Genomic DNA, 23,582 nt, shown 5'->3' on the forward strand with positions numbered 1-23,582 from the left:
GGAGTGTAGGAATCGGGATGAAGCTTGGTGGATAGAATAAACATATGTCCTTGATACGTGATTGACAGAATCGTACTGGATTCGCTCTCTATTGGGGAGTTGGGGGGAGGGGTTCTGTGATTTGGCGAGTTCGGTGCTTCTGGACGTGCTAGGGCGATGAAAATTGGTAGGCGTGTCAGGGAGCTGCACAATTTGACTTGATAAAGTCGTTTTCCCAGGTTCGACCATCTGGGGGGCAAAAGGGAGAGGAAAAATTAGAAAAAATTAGGTATTTATAACTTACGAGTGGGTGATAGGATCTTAATGAATTTTGATATTTAGAAGGACTTTGTGACTCAGAGCTCTTATTTTAAATCTTGACCGGTATTAAGCCTCTTATTTTCCTTTTTAAATCAATCTATTGATTCATAGAATTTTGTTAGAGCTCATACCATATGATCTCTTGGCTCTTAGCTCTTCTCGCCTCGTCACAAGTGCCATATGAGCTCTTAGCTCTTGTTAAAATAAAATTTTTAATTTGGTGCCCACCTCGAGTCACATTGGCGCCCCTGGTCCAATGACCCCCTTACCCAAGATTTTGCTCTTGAATTGCTAGAGATTCAGACATGCAACTGCTCGCACGATCAGTTTACGATCCATTTCGTCATAAAATTACAAGATAAACCTTGTTTTCGGGAAAAATTATTCATATAATTAAACTTGCTTGCTAGATCTTCATCTTCAGACTGTATTTTCTTTTTTCTTTTTTATCAGATTTTTTCTTGTGAGCCTGTCGATTTAGGGTATGGTGTCTGGGAGTCATTGAGAGGGGTATGATAAGGGTGGGTCACGGGAGGGGAGACATATTATAAAGGGGGTTTTGGGATATGTTTTGGACATTTGAGTTTGCCGAGTGGGATTTTGGAGAGCTAATTAACATGGCCTATCTTATTCAGCTACCTGACTGTAGCGAGACGCAGGGTAGAATACTATCTTCCTAGGACGAATTCCTAGTGTTATTCGAACATTATGTGGAACTTAGAAACTACCTAGATTGATAAGGTACGTAGGCTGGCTGATTCACAAGTATCAATTATCTCAAGTTCTATCGTCCCTGCAAGACAACTTGGAAGGCTATTGATTTTTTTTTATTGTCTTTATCTCCCTCCTTTTCGTGATTGACTACCCCGATGTTACCCCCATATTTTGTTTATTATTATCCCGAAATTATGGGGGATAAATAGATAATGACCATATCAAAAGGCACTTTAAATATGGGTGCTAATGAGAATGAGAACTACTGGTGGGATTTCCTGCTGGTGGGATCCTATCTGCAAAATGTGGAAATTTGTTTTGTTTTCAGAAGAAAGATGACGGATGTGTGTTTATTTGTATTTTTCCATGGGTTATTATATCAAACCAATGGTCCTAGAACATCGTGAGAGGGTTCATTTAAACTAAAATTGAAAATTCTAGTACACTTTTTAAGTGATCAAAAAGATAAGAGGGCAACTAGACCCTCTCCTAAGCCCCTTTCCCCCCAAAATCGTCCGGACAAAATTTTGAGATAACCATTTGTTCAACATAGTTGAAACTTCCAAAACTAGGTCATTAGAGATAACAGAACCCCCTAGCCCCTGGGGATAGGTCTTTAAGCTATAAAATTCGTCCATTGTTTACTTATAGTATTTGTTTTTGGGAAGTATCCAGACACTTTCCGGAGGAGAGGGGATTTTGTGCTTGGGGTAGGTTTTCATGGGGATAATTTACTGCGTGGAGGGAAATTTCCGGTGGTGAACTTTCCAGGTGAAACTTTACACTGAGGGAATTTGACAGAGTTCCTATACGAATTATTTTCATTTGTCTTACTTTCTCTTTGCCTAATCAATTTCGCATGTGAAGATGTTCCGGGAGAGCTGCCCGGGAAAAATTTCTAGCTTGTTTGAATTTCTGAGAAATAATTTCCACGGAAAGGGGGATTTCCGGAGTGATTGGAATAAAGGATTAGAGTAGAATAGAGAACGCATGTTCTGGACTACATCATTAATCAATTATATTTACCCCTTTTCAATCGAAATTGAAACATTTTAAATAAAAATCTGTAACATTTTAACAGTTTCCCTCAGTGGCGCCATTTCAGAAAACCTTAGGGGGGCCAAAAATCGATTTTGGGCCCCCATCCAGCCTTAAAAATTTTAAAATTTTCGAACATGCCTTTAGGTACCGTACTACCTTTGGGGTTCGCATTTTGCAGCTTATTTAGGGACCAAAAACAGTACCAAAATAGAACATTTACTGTATAAATCAGAAACTTACGTACAGTTACTTCAGCAATAGATATCTCCTTTGCTTCATTTTTGCGAAGTCGTCGACAAGCTTCTAAAAATTGAGCTCCTTCACTGCAGCTTTCTCAGAGAATATAAGCAGCAAATGCGAAAGTCGCTCGTTTTCCATCGTTGTCCGGAGGTAGTCCTTCACAAACGTCAACACAGAGAAAAAACGTTCATTTGAGCACGTTGTGAGCGGGAGTGTGAGGACTACCCTGACGACCTTAAGAAGCCCAGAATAAGCTTCTTTCAATCCTCCGAGGCGTTCGAAGACATCTAAAGCGTTTGCCGGTTTCTGTGGAAGCTGCGACACAAATGCACGAGCTATTAAAGCTTGACACTTCAGCTGCATAGTATCGATTCCCGCCTGATCGAAGTATGTCGCGATCACAAGAAGTAAATCTGAGTCCATAAAATCTTTGGATTTGGGGTTAAGGCAACGTGTGGCTTCTAGCACTGGCAGCTGGACAGAAAAACGCTCTTCAAACTCATTTAACACTCTGTCCAAAACCTCGTAGAACTCTCTCCGCATTTTGTCTTCCGTTCTTGTGCTTTCGGAGTCAATGTTGTGCTTTCCAATTGTTGTTGTTGTCAAATAGTCTCTTAGTCTTCCGGATATCTTCTGAACTCGTTTTGATTTAACAGGTATGGCTGAAGAGAGAGCACTTGTTTCCGACAGATCAGCTCCGACATTAATGGCCATCTCTTTAGACTTGCCGTATAGGACACGAAAATACTCGTCATCACGCATTTTCCTCAGTTCGTTCTTTGTTGCACTGATTAAAGTGCAAGCTTCTGAGATGACCAGATCTGCTGCCTGTAGTTGTTCAGAAAGAGGGTTTATCACTGCAAGAACTTCGTGAATGACACGCAAACTGAATATGAAGGGAAACGACTCTAGCTGGTTCTTAAGGCCCGTAGCTTCTGCCGCTGCCTCCCTGTCAGAAGATTCTTGAACTACTGACAGAACTGCGAGTATGCAGTCATATCTAACCAGGATCTTAGCCACTGATCTATACCAGTAAGACCAACGTGTCACTACTGTCCTTTCAAGCGTTAGCAAAGGCACATTGGCAGTTTTCTGGGCTTCGACGAACGACTGGTATCGAGTGTTGCTGTTGGAGACGAAACTGTAAACTGTTTGCAAAACTGAAAATACTGATGAAATTCTTTGTATTTTCTGCATACAATCGCCAATGACAAGGTTAGGTCTATGGGAATGACAGTGTGTGTACACCACTTGTGGTGCTTTTTCCCGGAGACGGGCCTGTACTCCTGAAAAGTGTCCGCTCATTACACTGGCCCCGTCATAGCACTGTCCAACACACTTTGACCAGTCAAGGCCGATACCCTTTATTTCGTTGTAAATGAATTCGGCCAAACTCTCAGCGTCAACCTTGCGCATGTGGTAGCAACCTATGGCCCTTTCTTTGATTTTCAGGTCATGAACATAGCGCACTAAGATCGCGAGTTGTTCCTTTTTCGAGAGGTCTTTTGTCTCGTCAGCAAGAACGGCAAAATATTTTGCTTCTCTGACTTCTTTCGCGATAGAACTTTTGATTTCATTTCCTATGACCTCAATGTAGTCGTTTTGGTACTCGTGTGACATGTAATGGCCATAGGCCTTAAGAGAGTTTTTCATCAAGTCCGGGTTGATTTCTGTTAAAAGATGTACTGTCTCTACGAAATTCCCTTGATTGGCACTAGACTCCCCTTCATCATGGCCACGAAACGCAAGACCTTGCCGTCCAAGTAATGCTGTAGTTTTTATTAGAGCTTTTACGTACTGTCTATTCTCTAGTATTTCCTTTTCGCGTTCTTTGGAGAGGCATGACGCAACAGATTCGGCCGCCTCCGTCTCAATAGCTTTAAACTGAGTCAAAGAAATGGTACATGCTTTGTGTCGGTCGCTGTTTTCGTGCTGCCGTATCAGTTCAGAAATGTCTTTCCACTTTCTAAATCCTACGTCAATGAATGCTCTAGCTCCATACCTTCCGCCTGATCTTAGCGAGGATCCACTGAAATGTCGGCAATTGAAACAGAACACCGAGTCCTGTTCTTTCGAATATTCGAGCCATGGGTATGCCAAGAAATAGGAGCTGTTAAATTTTCGTGTGCGATTCCCGATGGTAGTGGCGGGATAGTCAGTCAAAACTGGTTGGCAGGGGTTATCATACGGGTCCACGGACAAATCGGTACTGATCGTTCTGGAAGCCATTTCCTCCGTTTGTGGTTCGCGCAGGTTTGTCTCCTCAGAAATGTGTCTCACGTCCAGGGTCTGCTCGTTTGTCGGTAAAACTTCGGTTGCCGATGGGTTGTCCCTTGACGTCCCAGCATCACTATCCTACAGAGTAATCAAGTTTTAATTAAAAACAAATTAAAAGTGATGTCCCAGTGTACATAATTAACATAGAAAACAACACAAAATTTAGAGCAAGCAACAACAAAAAACATAATCAATTCAACTACGAAGCTATAATCAATTAGTTCGTGGTAACGAACTTCAAGTAAAAAGCGACGCGGCTCAATAGTAACCGAAACTCTAAAACACGGAATTTTGATACCTATAGATGCATCAAAAGAATCAGATTTGTACGCTAATTTCAAATATATAAGTTGTATCAAATTTAGTTTTACCCATCAAAAGTTACGAGCCTGAGAAAATTTGTCTTATGTCCGAAAAAAGGGAAAAACACCCCCCCCCCTGAAAGTAATATAACCCTTAACAAAAATCTCACCATTTAATTCAGCGCATCACTGAACTTTACTGCAGGAGTTTCAAGCTCCTATCTGCTAAAATGAGGAATTTTGGATTTTTTTGCCAGAAGAAAGATCAAGGACGCGTGTTATTTTTTTTCCAGGGGTGATCGTATTGACCCAGTTGTCCTTGAATATCGCAAGAGGCTCATTCAAAGGTAAGTTAAAAGTTCTAGTGCCCTTTTTCAAATGACCAAAAATTTGGAGAGCAACTAGGCCCCATCCCACCCTCTTTTTACACTAAGTCACCTGATCAAAATTTTGAAACAGCCATTTTGTTTAATATATTTGAAAAATCTAATAAATATGTCTTTAAAGATGTCTTAATTGTCCAAAGTCTCTGGGGGAAGGTGTTCAATTTGTGGACTTTGCCCTTTTTTATAAATAGTATAGGTAATTGCGAAGTATACAGACGTTTTCAGTTTTTTTCTGGTGGGGGGGCAGCTCGAGCAGAGGAGGTTATATAGGAGGATCTTTCCATGGAGAAACTTTTCATAGGGGAGCTGAATTTTCGATCAAGGGGGCACTGGATTTCCAAGCATTATTAAAAAAAGAATAAGAAATTAAATGAAAAAAAAGTTTCTTCAACTCAAAGTAAGGAGCAGGATTGAAACTTAAAACGAAAAGAAATTATTACATATGAGAAGGTTCACCCTTTCGTCAATACCTCGCTCTTTACGCTAAAGTTTTTTTTAGTACTTTCAAAAGAGATATTTATTCTAATCAAACGGCCTTTGAGATTCAGGAGTCATTCTTAAAGAATTGGAACCAAATTTGAACAGCGTAAAGAGCGAGTATTGACATGGGGGTGAACCCCTTCATATACTTAAAAATTGCTATCCGTTTTGAGCTTTAATGTTTCTTCTTACATTCAGTTGAAAAAACACGTCTTTTTTATTTCATTCAATTAAGTCCAATGTGCTATTCAATTTTATGTTTTGTAGGTTTTTATAGGTTTTATAGGTTTCTGTGATACACTTCTTTATTTATTTTTTTGTTTATGCAGGATTACCTTGCAAAGCTATCATTCCCTTGATTCTATATTTTAACCTAGAATCAATAAACACAAAATATGATGCACGAGTACTGCTGTCGGGTGATTAAACACTTTTTGAAGCAAGGTAAACTGAAGCTAGCCATAGTAATTCATGCGGACGAAAACTTATTAGGTTTGAAATTTCTTATCTTTGTCGCTTTTTGTTCTATCTTTCCTCTTCAAAAGAAGAAACTCAACAAGATTTGTCTGAGCATTATCTTATAAACAGTTCTTGGCAACGAGCTGTAAGTAAGGAGCGACCCGGCTCAATAGTAACCGAAACTCTAAAAAACGGAATTTGATACCAATAGATATGTCAAAAGAACTAAACTTTTATGCTGATTTTAAATACATTTTGTTAAGTTTAGTCTTACCCTTCAAAGGTTACAAGCCTGAGAAATGTGCCTGATTTTCAAAAAATGGCTGAAACACCCTTAGAACTCATATAATCATAATAAAATCATACCATCAGATTCAGCCTATTAAGAGAACCCTATTGTAGAGGCTCCAAGCTCCTATCTGCAAAAATGTGGAATTTTGTACTTCATATTAGAAGAAAGATCACGGATGCGTGTTTATTTATTTATTTTTTTGCCCAGGGGTGATCATATCGAACCAGTGGGCCAAGACATCGGGAGAGGGCTTATTCTAACGGAAATTCAAAGTTCTAGTGCCCTTTTTAAGTTACCAAAAAATTGGAGGGCAACTAGGCCCCCTCCCACGCCATTTTTCCCCAAATTCCCCTGACCAAAAATCTGAGATAGCTATTTTGTTCAACATCGTTGAAAGGCCTAATAATAATGTCTTTGGAGATAACATGAAACCCCAGAGCTCTTGGGAAAAGGTCTTCAAGTTAAAAAATGTGACCATTGTTTACATATAGTATTTCTTATTCGGAAGCATGCATACATTTCTAGGGTGGGAAGGGGAGGACGATTTTTTTGGCTGGGGGACTTAGCTCGGGGAGAATTTTCCATGGAAAATGAATTTTCTAGGGGATGAACTTTTCAGGGGAAATTGTGTACTGGAAAAATTTTCCAGAATTCCTATACAAAATTTCTTTATATATCTTGCTTTCTATTTACTGGCTCAATTTCACGCTTGGAAGTGTTAAGGGTAATTGTCCCAGTAAATTTTAACCAGGATTGTATTGTTCAGAGGATGTTTCCAAGGGGGATTTCTCCGTGGAGGTGAAGCCAGATTTCCTGGCTTTATTTAAAAAATGATCAGAAATTAAATAGAAAAACAAGTTTTTTCAACTGAAATTAAGGAGCATTATTAAAACTTAAAAATAACAAGAATTATTACATATACGAGGGGGGTTGCCTCCTCCTCAACACTGCGCTCTTTATCCTAAAGTTTAAATTTTGTCCCAATTCTTTAAAAACGACTCATCAAACACAAAGGGCGTTTTATTAAAACAGTAAGTAACTTTTTGACAAATGCTGAAAAACTTTAGCATGAAGAGCGGGGTGTAGAGGAGGGGGAAGACCCCCTCCTCTATGGGGGCACTGTGGGGGACTTGGGGGGGGGGGGGTCCGGATTTCTGGCAATTCCGCGAGATCGGTACTTCCTGATGCAATAGGACGATGAAACTTGGCAGGCATATCAGGGACTCGAACAGACTAACTTGAGATTAGTCGTTTCCCCGATCCGACCATCGTGGGGGAGTGGAGGGATGGGAATCCGGAAACTAGTGGCATGCATAACTTTTAAACGGGTGATCGGATTTCAATGAAACTTGGCAAGTGGAAAGAAATACCGTCTCAGATGTTCCATGTCAAGTCTGGATCTGATCCGATATTTGTGGGGGGGGGGGGGGGTGGAGGCGCCCACCGGGAAACTCGTGAAATACTTGTAGTCGAGGGATTGGATAGGGTACGCTCCGATTCCAGTCGAACTTGATGGACGGGAACCGGAGATGTCAAAGATGTGACTTTTATTTTTTCAAGTCGTGTTCGGCCACAGTAGGGGGCCGGGAAATTGTGTGGCTCGCATATGGGTCAAATGAGTGCAGCGATTTAAATGAGACTTGGAATGTAAAGTAAGCATATGCCCTAGATGACATATTTTACTGTCCGAACCAGATCCGACCACGGTCGGGGAGGGGGGGATTTATTGAAAAATGCTGAGATTCGAGTGAAACGATAGGTGGTGAGACAAGATGCTCTAGATGATCCGTTCACGAGTGTCCGAGCCAGATTCGGCCGCGAAAGGGGCAGCTGGAAGGAGGTACCGGAAACCGTGTTGCACGTCTAGGGATTAAACGAATAGGTTTACTGTGCTGAAACTTTGAAGTTACAACAGTCTGCTCCAGATGATCCGAGGCGATGCCAGAAATTCACCGACTTGAGTAAAACTTTATATTCTATTTCTAGCTCCGAACCGCATTTTTGGGGTGGCGGGTGTGGTTTGTGACGGGCTCATCTCCTTTGTTGTACTGCCTACTCGTAACAAGTGCCATATGAGCTCGTAGCTCTTGTTCTGGTTCGTTCAGTAAGATTGGTCGACGAAACAAAATTTAAATGTGGTAGATTTACTTACAGTCGGTTTGAAAAACGAAGCCAATCGTCGTTGCATCTTTATTTCTTCTTCTTTCCTTTGGGCTTTTATTTTCCTTTTTTTGCACCACTCGCACCGGATGAACTCATGTTTCAATAATCCGATTTGAACTTGAACACAACTCAACACTGTTTCACGGTTCTTTATTTGATGAAGGGTAACGAGAAACTAAATACAAAACTGGAATGACACCCTGGTCTGGATACCCGACTGACGGGATTCATTAATCACTGGAGAGACTTCAATGTCACAGAAGTACTCCGAGCCCAGAAAGGACTTTACAAACCCCTGCCAAAAGGGTGACCATAAATTAATTAGGGAGAACGGCAAAAACCGGATACTTTCTTGAAATGCAATAATCGTCGAGTATCTTGAATTTGCTATTTAGTAATAATTCACAGTAGAAATACGGTAAAAAAAAGAGAAAAAAGTAGAACAAGGACGAATAAACAAAGAATTATGTGGTTGAAATTGGGCCCCTCCAGAAATCAGGGGGGGCCATGGCCCCCCCCCTGCCCCCCCCAAATGGCGCCACTGGTTTCCCTCGCAGCTTTTAACACGAAAAAGGTCTTTTGAAATAAGAATTTGATACATATTTTGCTTATATTCAATATTTTTAATTATATTCTGCTATATTTTATATACTACTGGTATAATTTAATATTTAAAGGATAATTTGATATACTATGTTAATATCAAATTCTAGATAATTGTTATTATATTTCACTTATCTTTCAGTAACCTTTAAAATCATACCTTTATCTAAATTTCTTTTCAAAATCAGCTGCTGTAGAATCAAATCGTTTTGGTACAAAAAGGTTAACCGTTTCATATTTAAGATTGATAGTCATGGCAAGTTTATTTCCATATTTAGATTTTACACATTTCATTGCTTTAATTTCATATTCAATTTCTAGATCCGAGTCTTCATTTTTACGGTTCGATTGTATTTATTTTCCATTTTCATTTCTCTTGAAAGTTTCTTCATTTATTATTTGCGGATTTTATTAAGGCCTAACCGAAGTCCAGACATTTTACTCCCTAGTCAATTCTTTTTCAGATGCGGTAAATTAGTCAAAGACAAAGTTATCAGTTTTCTTTGCCGCTTCCACCAAACAAATATGAGAAGGTTGAATTCAAGGGGTTTCTCGCTGAAAATTACGATTATTACATTTTAATTCTTCGTAATTTGGCAAAGTAAATAGGAAGATTTATTAGCAAAAGAACTATTATTCGAGGAGAAAATTAGAGAAATTATTATTCGAGATTTTTTTTTTTTGGGGGGGGGGGTCAATTTACGCAAGAGATACCGGGAAAACACGGAAAAATTAAATATTTCGCTGGGAAAATTAAGCATTTTACAAAGTTGGGGGGTGGCGAATCCCTCCCCTGCGTGTGTGCCTGTAGTCTGGTCATCATTATTTGCCAGGGTGTGGTACAAACTTGTGGAAATTACCAATAAAAAGTATATGTTTTTGGGTTTTTACTTCATGCAGACCTATTTACACAAATAAAATTTAAATAATTGCTTGTAGCGAAGCGACCAATTTACTTTATTTTATTTATCTACACGGGTCCATAAAGAAAATTATAAAGCTTGAGTGCTGCTTGTGTATTTGTACATCGAATGAATGTATTTGTACGCTTGTGTACAATTTGTATTCGGATAAGACAGTAATTCCACATGACAACTACCTACACCTAGCATAATTGGATTCATATAAACGGTTCCCGTATCTCTGTACTTTTTGGCAACCTTCCGTCGACAATTTCTGGTAACAGTGCCTCAAAATAAAATTTCTGCCGATACGGCAGCATTTTGTTACACCAGAATTCTCGGTCACGAAAAATCTTTTCATAATATAATTCACCTTTTCATGATATAAAATATTACAAAGTATACAAAATCGATGTCACAAAATTCCAATTTCATTTGAATTTGGTAATAATAGTCACGTGTTCTTTTCCGCTTTATTTCACTATTAGCTTTATTTTCAAGACAGAATTTTTTTTTTAAGCGCTATCCACTCTTCCATTGTAAGCCCTTTCGCCTTCAAAGGGCATTTTATCTCTAAAAGAGCCTTCTCACCCGATGGAAAAATTGCTATTCCGTCCGGACTGGCCCCTAGAAACTCATATTCCTTGTGAATGAAAAGCCAAGCAGAGTTCACAATGCAACCCGTTTTCATTGCAAAAGCTGGAATAGCTACAGGCTCATACATATGACCATGCTCCATTGCCTTTGTCTGGCGACTTCTGCGATACAGCAGCTGCCGAACTAATGAACCTACAGTGCTCACCCACCTTTTACAAACACCACCAGCTACGGAAGCGGTAAGTCTGTTTTTTCTGTATTCTATCTAGTTATTAAATAAAAAAAAACTAATTTTTTTAGCTGAAAGTAAGGAGCGACATTAAAACTTAAAACAAACAGAAATTACTCCGTATATGAAATGGGTTGTCCCCTCCGCAATCCCTCGCTCTTTACGCTAAAGCTTTTAATTGTTTTAAAAAGTAGAATTGTGGCAAAGAGTCAAACTTTAGCGTAAAGAGCGAGGGATTGCGGAGGGGACAACCCATTTCATATACGGAGTAATTTCTGTTCGTTTTAAGTTTTAATGTCGCTCCTTACTTTCAGCTAAAAAATTTGTTTTTTTTTATTTAATTTCTGAACGTTTTTGAATTAATGCATGTTTGGTTTTGGCTCTCCGCACATAAATTATTAAAATTAAATTTGTATATTAATTCTTTTTTGGCTAAATGACTTTCTCTTAGTTTTGATCAGACGATTTTGAGAAATAAGGGGTGGAGAAGGAGGCCTAGTTGCCCTCCAATTTTTCGGTTACTTAAAAAGGCAACTAGAACTTTTAATTTTTAACGAACGTTTTTATTAGTAAAAAATATACGTAACTTAAGAATTAACTTACGTAACAAACTTTCATAACCTTATATTTTCATTATGTATACGAGGGGGTTTGTACCCTCGTTAATACCTCGCTCTTTACACTAAATCGTAAGTTTTGTCCCAATTCTTTAAGAATGACCCCTGAATCAGAAAGGCCGTAGAATAAATAGTTGAAATTACTAAAAATACTTTAGCATAAAGAGCGAGGTATTTATCTCCTCCTAAATACCTCGCTCTTTATGCTAAAGTATTATTAGAACCCCTCATATGCGTAATAATCTCTGTTCGTTTTAAGTTTCAATGCTACTCCTTCCTTCATTTGAAAAAAGTTGTCATGTTTATTTTTCATTGTTTTCTTATAGTAATGCTAGAAAATCCTGCGCCCTTTTCATTGAATTTTTCTTCCTCCATGACAGATTCCTCCAAGGAAAGATCCTCCAACATAGCCCCCTCTCCTCAGCCCCACCCCCAAACAAGATAAAATCCCCCTGAAAACGTCTGTACATTTCCCAATAACCATTACTATATGTAAACACTGGTCAAAGTTTGTAACTTGCAGCCCCTCCCCCAGGGATTGTGGGGGAGTAAGTCATCCCCAAAGACATAGTTATTATAGGTTTTTGACGATGCTGAACAAATTGGCTATCTCAAAATTTTGATACGTAGACTTTGGGAAAAAATGAGCGTGGGAGGGGGCCTAGATGCCCTCCAATTTTTTGGTCACTTAAAAAGGGCACTAGAACTTTTCATTTCCGTTACAATGAGCCCTCTTGCGACATTTTAGGACCACTTGGTCGATACGTTGTCCCCTGGGAAAAAGAAAAAAAAAACAAAACAAACAAATAAACACGCACCCGTGATTTGTCTTCTGGCAAAAAATACAAAATTCCACATTTTTGTAGATAGGAGCTTGAAACTTCTACTGTAGGGTTCTCTGATACGCTGAATCTGACGGTGTCATTTTCGTTAAGATCCTACGACTTTTAGGGGGTGTTTCTCCCTATTTTCTTAAATAATTCAAATTTTCTCAGGCTCGTAATTTTTTATGGGTAAGACTAAACTTGATGAGACTTATATATTTAAAATCAGCATTAAAATGTGATTCTTTTGATGTAGCTATTGATATCAAAATTCAATTTTTTAGAGTTTTGGTTACTATTGAGCCGGGTCGCTCCTTACTACAGTTCGTTACCACGAACTGTTTGATTATCGATAGAATTTCCCTGAAGCCTAGTGGCTTTTCGATACTGAGGATTTCCGGTGCTGTATATTGGAAACGGGTCAAAAAATCTGTTTTTGCACTTTTGAGCACTTGTCAATCAAGATATGGAGCGCTTGCGTTCAAGCCGTAATTTTTGTCTGCTCCGATTGGCTCCCTGATTACTTTCGAAGGGAGTTTTGTGGAACTATTAATGAAAAGGTGATTTTTAGCCGAAAGTTTCTTACGTCAAACAGCAGTGATGGCCCGCTGCTCTGCAAGTTTTTTCAACTGTCTTCTTGGTCTAGATCCTACAGTTCTTCGAAATATTTCAAGGCCAGCTGAGTGACCTTTCGTAAATCGGATTCCTGCTGCTTTAACACGAGTGGTATATCGCGCAATTTGGCTAACCATGATGTTTTTGCCACCTATAAGCCTGGTAACTAGGCTCATAAAATATTCTGCCAGGTTACTCGTGTTATTTCATATCAGCAGACACGCCCTTCTGGTCAACGTGTCAAAGGCTGAATACACATGGCTGAGAAAGATGTTGCTAGGGGCGTCTTCAGGATTAACCTGTAGAACTTTACCGGAGAACGAGCAGCATGTGGAACAAAATCTATGATCACCACGGAAAAAATGCAGAAGAATTGCCTTCAGCGCACTGATGAGATCGTTTACGCTTTTCTTCCCTGTGGTGGCACATGCAATTGCATTTCTGGCAAAAACACACATTTTCTTTATTATTGCGGCACTAATTAATCTTCTGCATTCGGCATTTGCATGCTGCTTCTTATATAGTCTGTTTTTCAAGCATTTGCACGCATGATTAGCACACTCAATTTTTTTCTACATTTCTGCCATATGTTACTCTTGCTATAATTTCAGAATGGGTACTCGAATCGCCGTCGGCCACAAATTGAGCATATCTTAGATATATATGTTTGTTGCTATCCGGAATGCGTCAACTAATTTATCTACTCCATACCTGTACTAGGTCTCTGCCAGTTCATAGTACATTTATGGTCCGGAATACATATATTTACTTGATGCCTGTATTTCACGCAAGCACTGCCATTTTTGCTTCTAATTCATAGATTTAGGAGTTTCTTCGAATAGAAGCCTATGACCACTCCATTGCCGGAGAGTGCACGATACCTATTCCCATAACGTCGTGTACACCAGCGGCTACTACAACCACTTCAATGACTTGAACAGTTTCAAAAATAAAATGGTGTACCTGCTAAGAAATTAATAAAGGAAGCAATGAAAAAAAAACCTTGGGTAGAGCAAAAAGCTGAATACAAGCAAATCGAAGATAAGCTTTTGGATGACAAGGTTTTAGAATTATATAACTCCAATTTTTCAGGAATTGATTATTTACATAGTCAATTAAAGTAAATTACTATACTGTTTCACAAGGTAAAATAAAATAATTATTGCAAAAAAATTATTCTTTACATCACCTCTCTGATCACACATTTGAAAGAAGACAGTTTTATATACATGGTATTGATGAACAGTAGCAATCCGATTTACTTAATATGCAACAGTATTAAAAGGAAAATAATAATTTTAATTGCGTTCTTATAGTGATTAATTGTTTTAGTAAATATGCTAGGTGCATCCCTTTAAAAAGATAAAACGTGTAAGAAAATTAATAATACTTTTACGGATTTATTTAAAAATATGAAATTCTAAAAAGTTGCAAACAGATAAAGGTAAAGAATTTGTTATGATATTCATTGGTTTTCATCTGAAAGGGAATTGAAACCTCAAATAGTGGAAAAAATTTAATATAACTTTAAAAAAGAAATTATGGAAACATTCTACTTACAAAAATACTAAGCGTTTGACAGATGTATTACCTTCATTTGCTGACAATTATAATAAGTCAGATCATAGATTGGTCAAAATGAAACCAATAGAAGCTAGTAGAAAAGGAAATGAAAATAATGTCTATAATGTCTATAATGTCTATATAGAACCTCAAACAACGAAACATAATTTAATGTAATTGATTTGCTTAAAATGAATAAGGAAAAATGTGTTTTTGATAAGGCCTCTTTTCCAAATTATACAACGGAAATATTTCAAATTGCTACAGTTAAATAGGCAACTTCTATTACGTATGAAGTATCCAATAAATTCGGTGAGCTATTTATTGGTGATTTTTATGAGGTAGAGTTGTCAAAAGCTATTGTATAATAATAATTTCTCTTAAAATTTTGAAGACTTAAATGCTCTACGGATATGACGATGATGTGCCTCAGGCATGACCCTGTTAAATACCATAGTTCGCGAGGCTGAGTTTTGGTAGCACAAGATTTATTTTATATTGTAAATTTTACAAAGAAACATGCAATTTTGCTGTCAGACAGAAGTTATGAGGGAAGAAAAAAGTGATTTTTACCTACTTTTAGACAACTGAATTTCACACTGTAACTTCCTAACTAAGTCAGGATGTTTTCTTTTCATCTGCATTAAAAAAAATACTCAGAAATGGCTGAATATCATGAAAATGTCATGAATGCCACAAATGGCTGAATATTTTGAAGAGTTAAATGATTTAGTTTTTTTAAAGTAAAAGAAAATGACGATAACTTGAAACGGCAATTTGTAAGATTAGATCAAAAGCTAAGAAACGCTTTACCAGAACCATTATTACAACTTGAAGATCTTCAACCATTCCCAGCACCATTACAACTTCAAAGTATTGAACCACTAGAAATACCAAAAATTGAAAACTCTTGATGAATCACCGAAAGTGTATGATCTTAACTTGAATGCTCCGGTTGTTTAAAAGTAAAAGGAAATGACGATAGCTTGAAACGACGATTTGTAAGATTAGATCAAAAGCTAAGAAACGCCTTCCCAGAACAAATATCACAACTTGAAGGTCTTCAACCATTCCCAGCACCATTACAACTTCAAAGTATTGAACCACTAGAAATACCAAAAATTGAAAACTCTTGATGAATCACCGAAAGTGTATGATCTTAACTTGAATGCTCCGGTTGTTTAAAAGTAAAAGGAAATGACGATAGCTTGAAACGACGATTTGTAAGATTAGATCAAAAGCTAAGAAACGCCTTCCCAGAACAAATATCACAACTTGAAGGTCTTCAACCATTCCCAGCACCATTACAACTTCAAAGTATTGAACCACTAGAAATACCAAAAATTGAAAACTCTTGATGAATCACCAAGAGTGTATGATCTTAACTTGAATGCTCTGGTTGTTTAAAAGTAAAAGGAAATGACGATAGCTTGAAACGGCAATTTGTAAGATTAGATCAAAAGCTAAGAAACGCCTTCCCAGAACCATTATCACAACTTGAAGGTCTTCAACCATTCCCAGCATCATTACAACTTCAAAGTATTGAACCACTAGAAATACCAAAAATTGAAAACACTTGATGAATCACCAAAAGTGTATGATCTTAACTTGAATGCTCCGGTTGTTTAAAAGTAAAAGGAAATGACGATAGCTTGAAACGGCAATTTGTAAGATTAGATCAAAAGCTAAGAAACGCCTTCCCAGAACCATTATCACAACTTGAAGGTCTTCAACCATTCCCAGCGTCATTACAACTTCAAAGTATTGAACCACTAGAAATACCAAAAATTGAAAACTCTTAATGAATCACCAAGAGTGTATGATCTTAACTTGAATGCTCCGGTTGTTTAAAAGTAAAAGGAAATGACGATAGCTTGAAATGGCAATTTGTAAGATTAGATCAAAAGCTAAGAAACGCCTTCCCAGAACCATTATCACAACTTGAAGGTCTTCAACCATTCCCAGCACTATTACAACTTCAAAGCATTGAACCACTAGAAATACCAAAAATTGAAAACTCTTGATGAATCACCAAAAGTGTATGATCTTAACTTGAATGCTCCGGTTGTTTAAAAGTAAAAGGAAATGACGATAGCTTGAAACGGCAATTTGTAAGATTAGATCAAAAGCTAAGAAACGCCTTCCCAGAACCATTATCACAACTTGAAGGTCTTCAACCATTCCCAGCACCATTACAACTTCAAAGTATTGAACCACTAGAAATACCAAAAATTGAAAACTCTTGATAAATCACCAAGAGTGTATGATCTTAACTTGAATGCTCCGATTGTTTAAAAGTCTAAGGAAATGACGATAGCTTGAAACGGCAATTTGTAAGATTAGATCAAAAGCTAAGAAACGCCTTCCCAGAACCATTATCACAACTTGAAGGTCTTCAACCATTCCCAGCACCATTACAACTTCAAGATATTGAACCACTAGAAATACCAAAAATTAAAAACTCTTGATGAATCACCAAAAGTGTATGATCCTAACTTGAATCTTGACACTAAACTGCTGAAACAGTTAAATGAAGATGATGAAAAGCATTATCCTAAAGAACTCACTTCTTTTGAATTGCCAGAATATCACCTAGAACATATTGAATTCCTTCAAGGTGCTACAAAGGAATCGGGGGAGTTGAATCAAAAATATGGTGGGAAAAAAGAGCATGGAATAACTGAATATGTTAAACTAGCTGATTTTTCAAAACATTGTAGATATAAATTATAAATACAATACAATTTATCAAAATCATATTATAATTTAATCAAAAATAATTTGTTCTTGTCAAAAGTAAGTTTTGTTCTTAAGAAAAGTATTCTATTAAATGGGTTTGATTATTATTGACGGTAATAAAAGTTAAATTGAACAACCTTATACAAGTACGAAATTATGATTATGAAATTGCCTTAACACAATGTACTTTATAGTATTCATGGCATAATATTAGTAATAAATTTAGAAACTATGCATTTGAGCTTAAAAGAAATAAAGATGAACAATGCATAATGTTGTGATACTCCACGGTATGTATAATGACGAGTGTTTGAATCAGTTTCTAATTCATTACTTTACGTCATTATATTACGTTTCCTCCATGGGCTAGACGACTAAGCACAAACTTCTTAGGTAGATTTGTTAAGACTACTGGTTTGGTTCATTCACTATTAGTTTTTTTTGCACCTTTGTAATATTGATTTTAGAATTATCCTATTTATCATTTTAGATATATTTTACCTGCATTGGTTGTCTGAGACTGGTTATAATGTTTAAAACTGTATTACTTATTATAGTTGTGTTGTATATGTATTTTAATTGCTGTTTGACAATGCATAGTTGCAGTATTTTGATTCCTGTTTTTCAACGCAGGCAGTTGCTACAGGCGAATAACCCCCTCCATTAGCAAGTCAAGTGATACTGTTCTGGTTCAGTGAATACTGACTGAAGTGAAACCCAAGCAAGCTAGTGATTACAGAAGGCACAGAGCAACTGAGTGATACGCACGCATATGACCTATTGGTCGAACATGTCAAACCCAAAACAACAACAACAAGTCATTACTTTAATGCTTCTAGAGAAAATTGTCTAATAACTGTTACATCTAATCCTGTAATAATTATATTCGTTATATTATTGAAAAGATAATTATGAACTTAAATTTAATAGTGATTTAAGCATTATTTTAGGTTTTTGAAAACTATGTTATATTATCAGGTAAAATTAATGATGGTGCTAAAGTTCCGAATATTACAAGAAATGTAGACAAGATCCAAGTCCCTTGTTCATTATTCGATAGTTCAATAGTGCATGGGGTTAGATGTGATGAAATGTGGATATTTGCAATTAATATCGAACCGGATAGCTTGATAGTAGAAATTCCCAAAGAGAGACAATATATCTTAATAAATCGAAAAGAGTGTATGAATTCTTTGAAAATGTCAACTAGAGATCAAATGGGTAGACTTTCGATTTGAATGGTAATAATGTTGATAAAGTTTTAGATTTGAAGCAAGTATAATAAAATTGAAAAAAGCTTAATGGTTAGTAAATTAGTTTCAATTCATTCTTTCTCTTATAAATGAGTGTGTAAAGTGTTGAATAATTTTTTTTTAATATAATAAATATTGATTAATTAAGAACAATTGTAATACACATGGCAATATGGTAGTGATATTGGTAGTTTCTTTAAGAATATAGCTAACTCGGAATTATTCAAGACTCCCATGAAAAATATAAAAGAAGGAGCATTACCAACACGTACTAATATGATTAAACCTCGACTAGAGTTAGTAAAAATAGAGGTGTTGAATATGGGAAAATTCACCGATGTAAATAGAAAAGAATCAGATGATGTATTTAAAAATAAAAATTCATAAAAGAAGCTATTTGAAATAGTAAAAGTATATACAGACAGAAGAGGTCGAGAGCTCCTAAATGCGTTGATTACAGGCAAGGGCTCAAACTTAACTATATAAATGGAGACTAATGAATTTTCACTTCATAACAAAAGATTTAAAATCTGGGATCCTTCCTGATGATAATAATCTTCGTGAAAAAATAATTTTAAATCTATGAATTTGTTCGTTGGTTCTATGACACTAGAACTTTTAAGTCCCGCTAGAATGAGCCCTCTTGGGACATTCTAGGACCACTGGGTCGATACGATCATCAATGGGAAAAAATAACAAACAAATAAACACGCTTCCGTGATCTGTCTTCTGGGAAAAAATACAAAATTCTACATTCTTGTAGATAGGAGCTTGAAACTTCTACAGTATGGTTCTCTGATACGCTGAGTCTGATGGTGTGATTTTCGTTAAGGTTCTATTACTTTTAAGGGGTGTTTCCACTATTTTCTAAAAGAATGCAAATTTTCTAAGGCTCGTAACATTTGATTGGTAAGCCTAAACTGGATGACATTCATATATTTAAAATCAACATTAAAATACAATTCATTTGATGTAACTATTGGTATCAAAATTCCGTTTTTTAGAGTTTAGGTTACTATTGAGCGGGGTCGCTCCTTACTACAGTTCGTTACCATGAACTGTTTGATGAAATTTTATAATACTCTATCTATGTTTAAGCATCAAAATAATTTGTTGCCAAGGTGCTTCGGCGGTCTTTTTCTGCCGGTAATTTCAAAATACTGGAAACTCTTAGACATCAAGAACAAAAAGGAAATAAGTAAAGAATTTTTTTGCCAACGGTGTATTTTATCATTATTTTTAACCAGCCTGAAGTAATAGCCCATCGATGATTGCCCTGGCCATTGCCCCATGCTCAGTGTTGCCAAATTTTTAAAGGAATCACCCTTCACCAATTGCCCAATTCATCGTCTTGATTACAGTGTTGCCACATTTGTCTAATTTTACATAAAAATCCCTTAAAATGTTTTAAATCATTTAGTAGATGTTTTGCAAATATAAGCTGACAACGTCTTTGCTTTTAAATAAGCGCACAGATAGGGAGTAGTGTAATGACGAAATTTAAGAATGCTTAATTTTCAATTGCTTTTCCCTCCAATTTTTTTTTTAATTTATGAAATTAAACTTAGAAATCATTTTATTAGAGAGCATAGAATAAAAACACTTTCTATTGATATGGTTAAATTTCACAATATAATATGTTTCAAAGAACAGATACAGACTGTACAAAATGATAACAGGCTAGGGGCGGATCCAGAGGGGGTACGCTTTGGACTGTAAGCCCCTCCCCAAAAAAATTTCCTATCAACCTTATTTGTTTTTTATCTCTTTTTTACCACTTTTTTAAATAAAGCTGTCCATTTAGTCAGTTATTGTTCCCTTGGAACAACACCTTCCCCCAGATCATCCAATAACTCAATATCTTAAACAGCGATAATAGTGAAATATTCATAAATCAACTGATTATCATGCAAAATCAATTTAGACCTGCAATTTATATTGTGTCAAAATTAATCACTAGTTTTTAGCTTAATTTTCATTCTACAAATATCGATTTATTCTCAAAATTTTAATCTTACAATTGATAATTTTCTTATAATTGATTTCATATAAATCATTCTACAGTTTGAAAGTAGGCTGCTGTAGAAAGATTAAGCACACAAACATATAGTAATTTTCAATATCTAATAAAAACAGAATTTATAATGCGGCTTAATATTCTTAGCGTTTTCCTCGTTTTTTTCATGGACCGAAAAAGTAATGATACCCAACATTTTTCAAACTGGTGCCCTACATGCATAGTGCTTCAGCAGGATTTTAGCTCCAGTGATAAAAAAAAATATTTGAATAGTTTCCCAGCTACAGAGACCAGACTACCGCGATGTAGCACATTGACCCTTAGGTATATATCCCCTCTATATAAATTAAGCAGTAATAATGTAACAAACTTAAGTAAACAGCCTTTGTAAACAATTCGTGGTAACGAACTGTAGTAAGGAGTGACCCGGCTCAATAGTAACCGAAACTCTAAAAAATGGAATTTTGATACCAATAGTTACATAAAAAGAATTGCATTTTAATGCTTATTTTAAATACATAAGTTTTGTTAAGTTTAGACTTACCCATCAAAAGTTACGAGCCTGAGAAAATTAGCCTTATTTTAGAAAATAGGGGGAAACACCCCTTAAAAGTGATTGCATCTTAACGAAAATCTCATCTTCTGATTCAGCGTATCAGAGAACCCTACAGTGGAATTTTCAAGCATCTATCTACAAAAATTCGGAAGTTTGCATTTTTTGCCACAAGACAGACCACGGATACGTGTTTATTTGTTTGTTTTTTCGTGTTTTTTCCCAGGGGTGATCGTATCGACCCATTGGTCCTAGAATGTCTTGTGAGGGCTCATTCTAACGGAAATTAAAAGTTCTAATACCCTTTTTAAGTGACCAAAAAAATTGGAGGGCATCTAAGCCCCCTCCCACGCTCATTTTTTCCCAAAGTCAGCGGATCAAAATTCTGAGGTAGCCATTTTATTCAACATAGTTCATTTTACTCATTCAAAACCTAATAACTATGTCTTTGGGGACGGCTTACTCCTCCACAGTCCCGTGGGAGGGGCTGCAAGTTAAAAACTTTGACCAGTGTTTACACACAGCAATGGTTATCGGGAAGTGTACAGACACTTTCAGGGGGATTTTTTGGTTGGGAGAGGGACTGAGGGGAGGGGGTTATGCGAGGGGATTTTTCAATGGAGGAATTTGTCATGGGGGAAGAAAATTTCAACGAAGAGGACGCAGCATTTTTTGGTAAAAAGATCAAAATTCTGAGACAGCCAATTCATTCACCATAGTCGAAAAACCTAATAACTATGTCTTTGGGGACGACTTACTACCCCACAGTCTCCGTGGGAGGGGCTGCAAGTTAAAAACGTTGATCGTTGTTTACATATACTAATGGCTATTGAGAAGTGTACAAACGTTTTCTTGGGGATTTTTTGGGTTTGGGGGGATAAGTTGGGGGGAGGGGGTTACGAGGGAAGATATTTCCATGGAAGAATTTGACATGGGGGAAGAGAATTTCAAAGAAGGGAGCGCAGGACTTTCTAACATTATTAAAAAAAAAAACAATGAAAAAATACATATGAAAAGTTTTTTCAACTGAAAGTAAGGAGCAGCATTAAAACTTAACTGGGATAGACATTATTACGCATATGAGAGGTTCCCCTCTTCTTAATACCTCACTCTTTACGCTAAAGTGTTTTTATTAATTTCAACTATTTATTCTACGGCCTTTGTGATTCAGGGGTCATTCTTAAAGAATTGGGACAGTTTAGTGTAAAAAGCGAGGCACTGACGAGGTGATGAACCCCCTCATATACGTATTAAAAACATACGAATATAGAAGTTCGTTACGTAAGCTAATTCGTAAGTTACGTATATTTTTACTAATAAAAACGTTTGTAAAAAATTAAAAGTTCTAGTTGCTTTTTTAAATAACCAAAAAATTGGAGGGTAACTATGCCTATTCCCCCGCTCTTTTTTCTCAAAATCGTCCAATCAAAACTATGAGAAAGCCATTTAGCCATAAAAATAAATTAATATGCAAATTTTGTTTTAATTATTCATGTGCGGAGAGCCAAAATCAAAACATGCCTTAATTTAAAAGGCTCAGAAATTAAATAAAAAAACAAGTTTTTTTAACTGAAAGTAAGGAGCGATATTAAAACTTAAAACGAACAGAAATTACTCCGTATGTAGAAGGGGCTGTTCCCTCTTCAACGCCCCGCTCTTTCCGCAGAATTTTTGATAGAGTATCCAATAAATGTTTGCATCATTGTTTCTTTACAGTAGGATAATTTTCCTCTCAGGCCACAACATACAATAAAAACATTTTGTTTTGAATGATAGTGACCTACCTGCCATGTTTTTGTCTCAGACTCAATCAAGAAGCTGTAATATGGATTATAGACTGAAACATCTCCAACCATTATTTATGTCGTTGACATTCAAAAACCTACTGCCATCTAGCGACTAGTTACAAGTTCAAGGTTAAACTTTCCAATGATTCTAATAACCAAAGAGCATATCAGACGGTATGCACAAAAAGTAAAAGTTGTATGTACTTTTTTGAAATTACCTAAGGAAAATGTAACTTCTTTTAATATAGAATTTAGAGTCACCTTGCCCCCACTCCTAACCCTATATAAAAGAAGAGCCTAGTAAAATTTTTTAAACCCTTCTCTTGGTTGATTGCTGGCGTTAGTTCTTACTTACGACGGGCAGGCTGTGAAACCAATCCTGACTTTATAAGGCCGCAGTGAATTAAGTTTAGAGCATAGCATAGAGAACTAGATATGCAATCATTTTGATCTAAATTAAGCTTATTTCTACCACATAAATTCTAGTCCAATTTTATTCATTGATATAAGGTAGGTTACGACTAGGCATTACATGCTGCAGCTCCATACAAGCTTAGAAGGCATGTGATAGTTTTTTTTTCCCAGCTCTTGCCTACACAATAACCAATTTGACACCTGTCAAGTGAAAT

At 36.6% G+C, this 23,582-nt stretch overlaps 1 protein-coding gene across 1 annotated transcript; it reads right to left on the reverse strand.

Annotated features, from left to right (window-relative positions):
* Positions 1–2,358: 2,358 nt before the first annotated feature.
* Positions 2,359–3,948, reverse strand: LOC136029699 (zinc finger MYM-type protein 1-like). Its single transcript, XM_065708203.1, has one exon. It carries the CDS (start codon positions 3,946–3,948, stop codon positions 2,359–2,361), a length of 1,590 nt encoding a protein of 529 aa, XP_065564275.1.
* Positions 3,949–23,582: the final 19,634 nt, after the last annotated feature.

This window comes from Artemia franciscana, chromosome 7 (assembly GCF_032884065.1).
Source record: "Artemia franciscana chromosome 7, ASM3288406v1, whole genome shotgun sequence".
NCBI lineage: Eukaryota > Metazoa > Arthropoda > Branchiopoda > Anostraca > Artemiidae > Artemia > Artemia franciscana.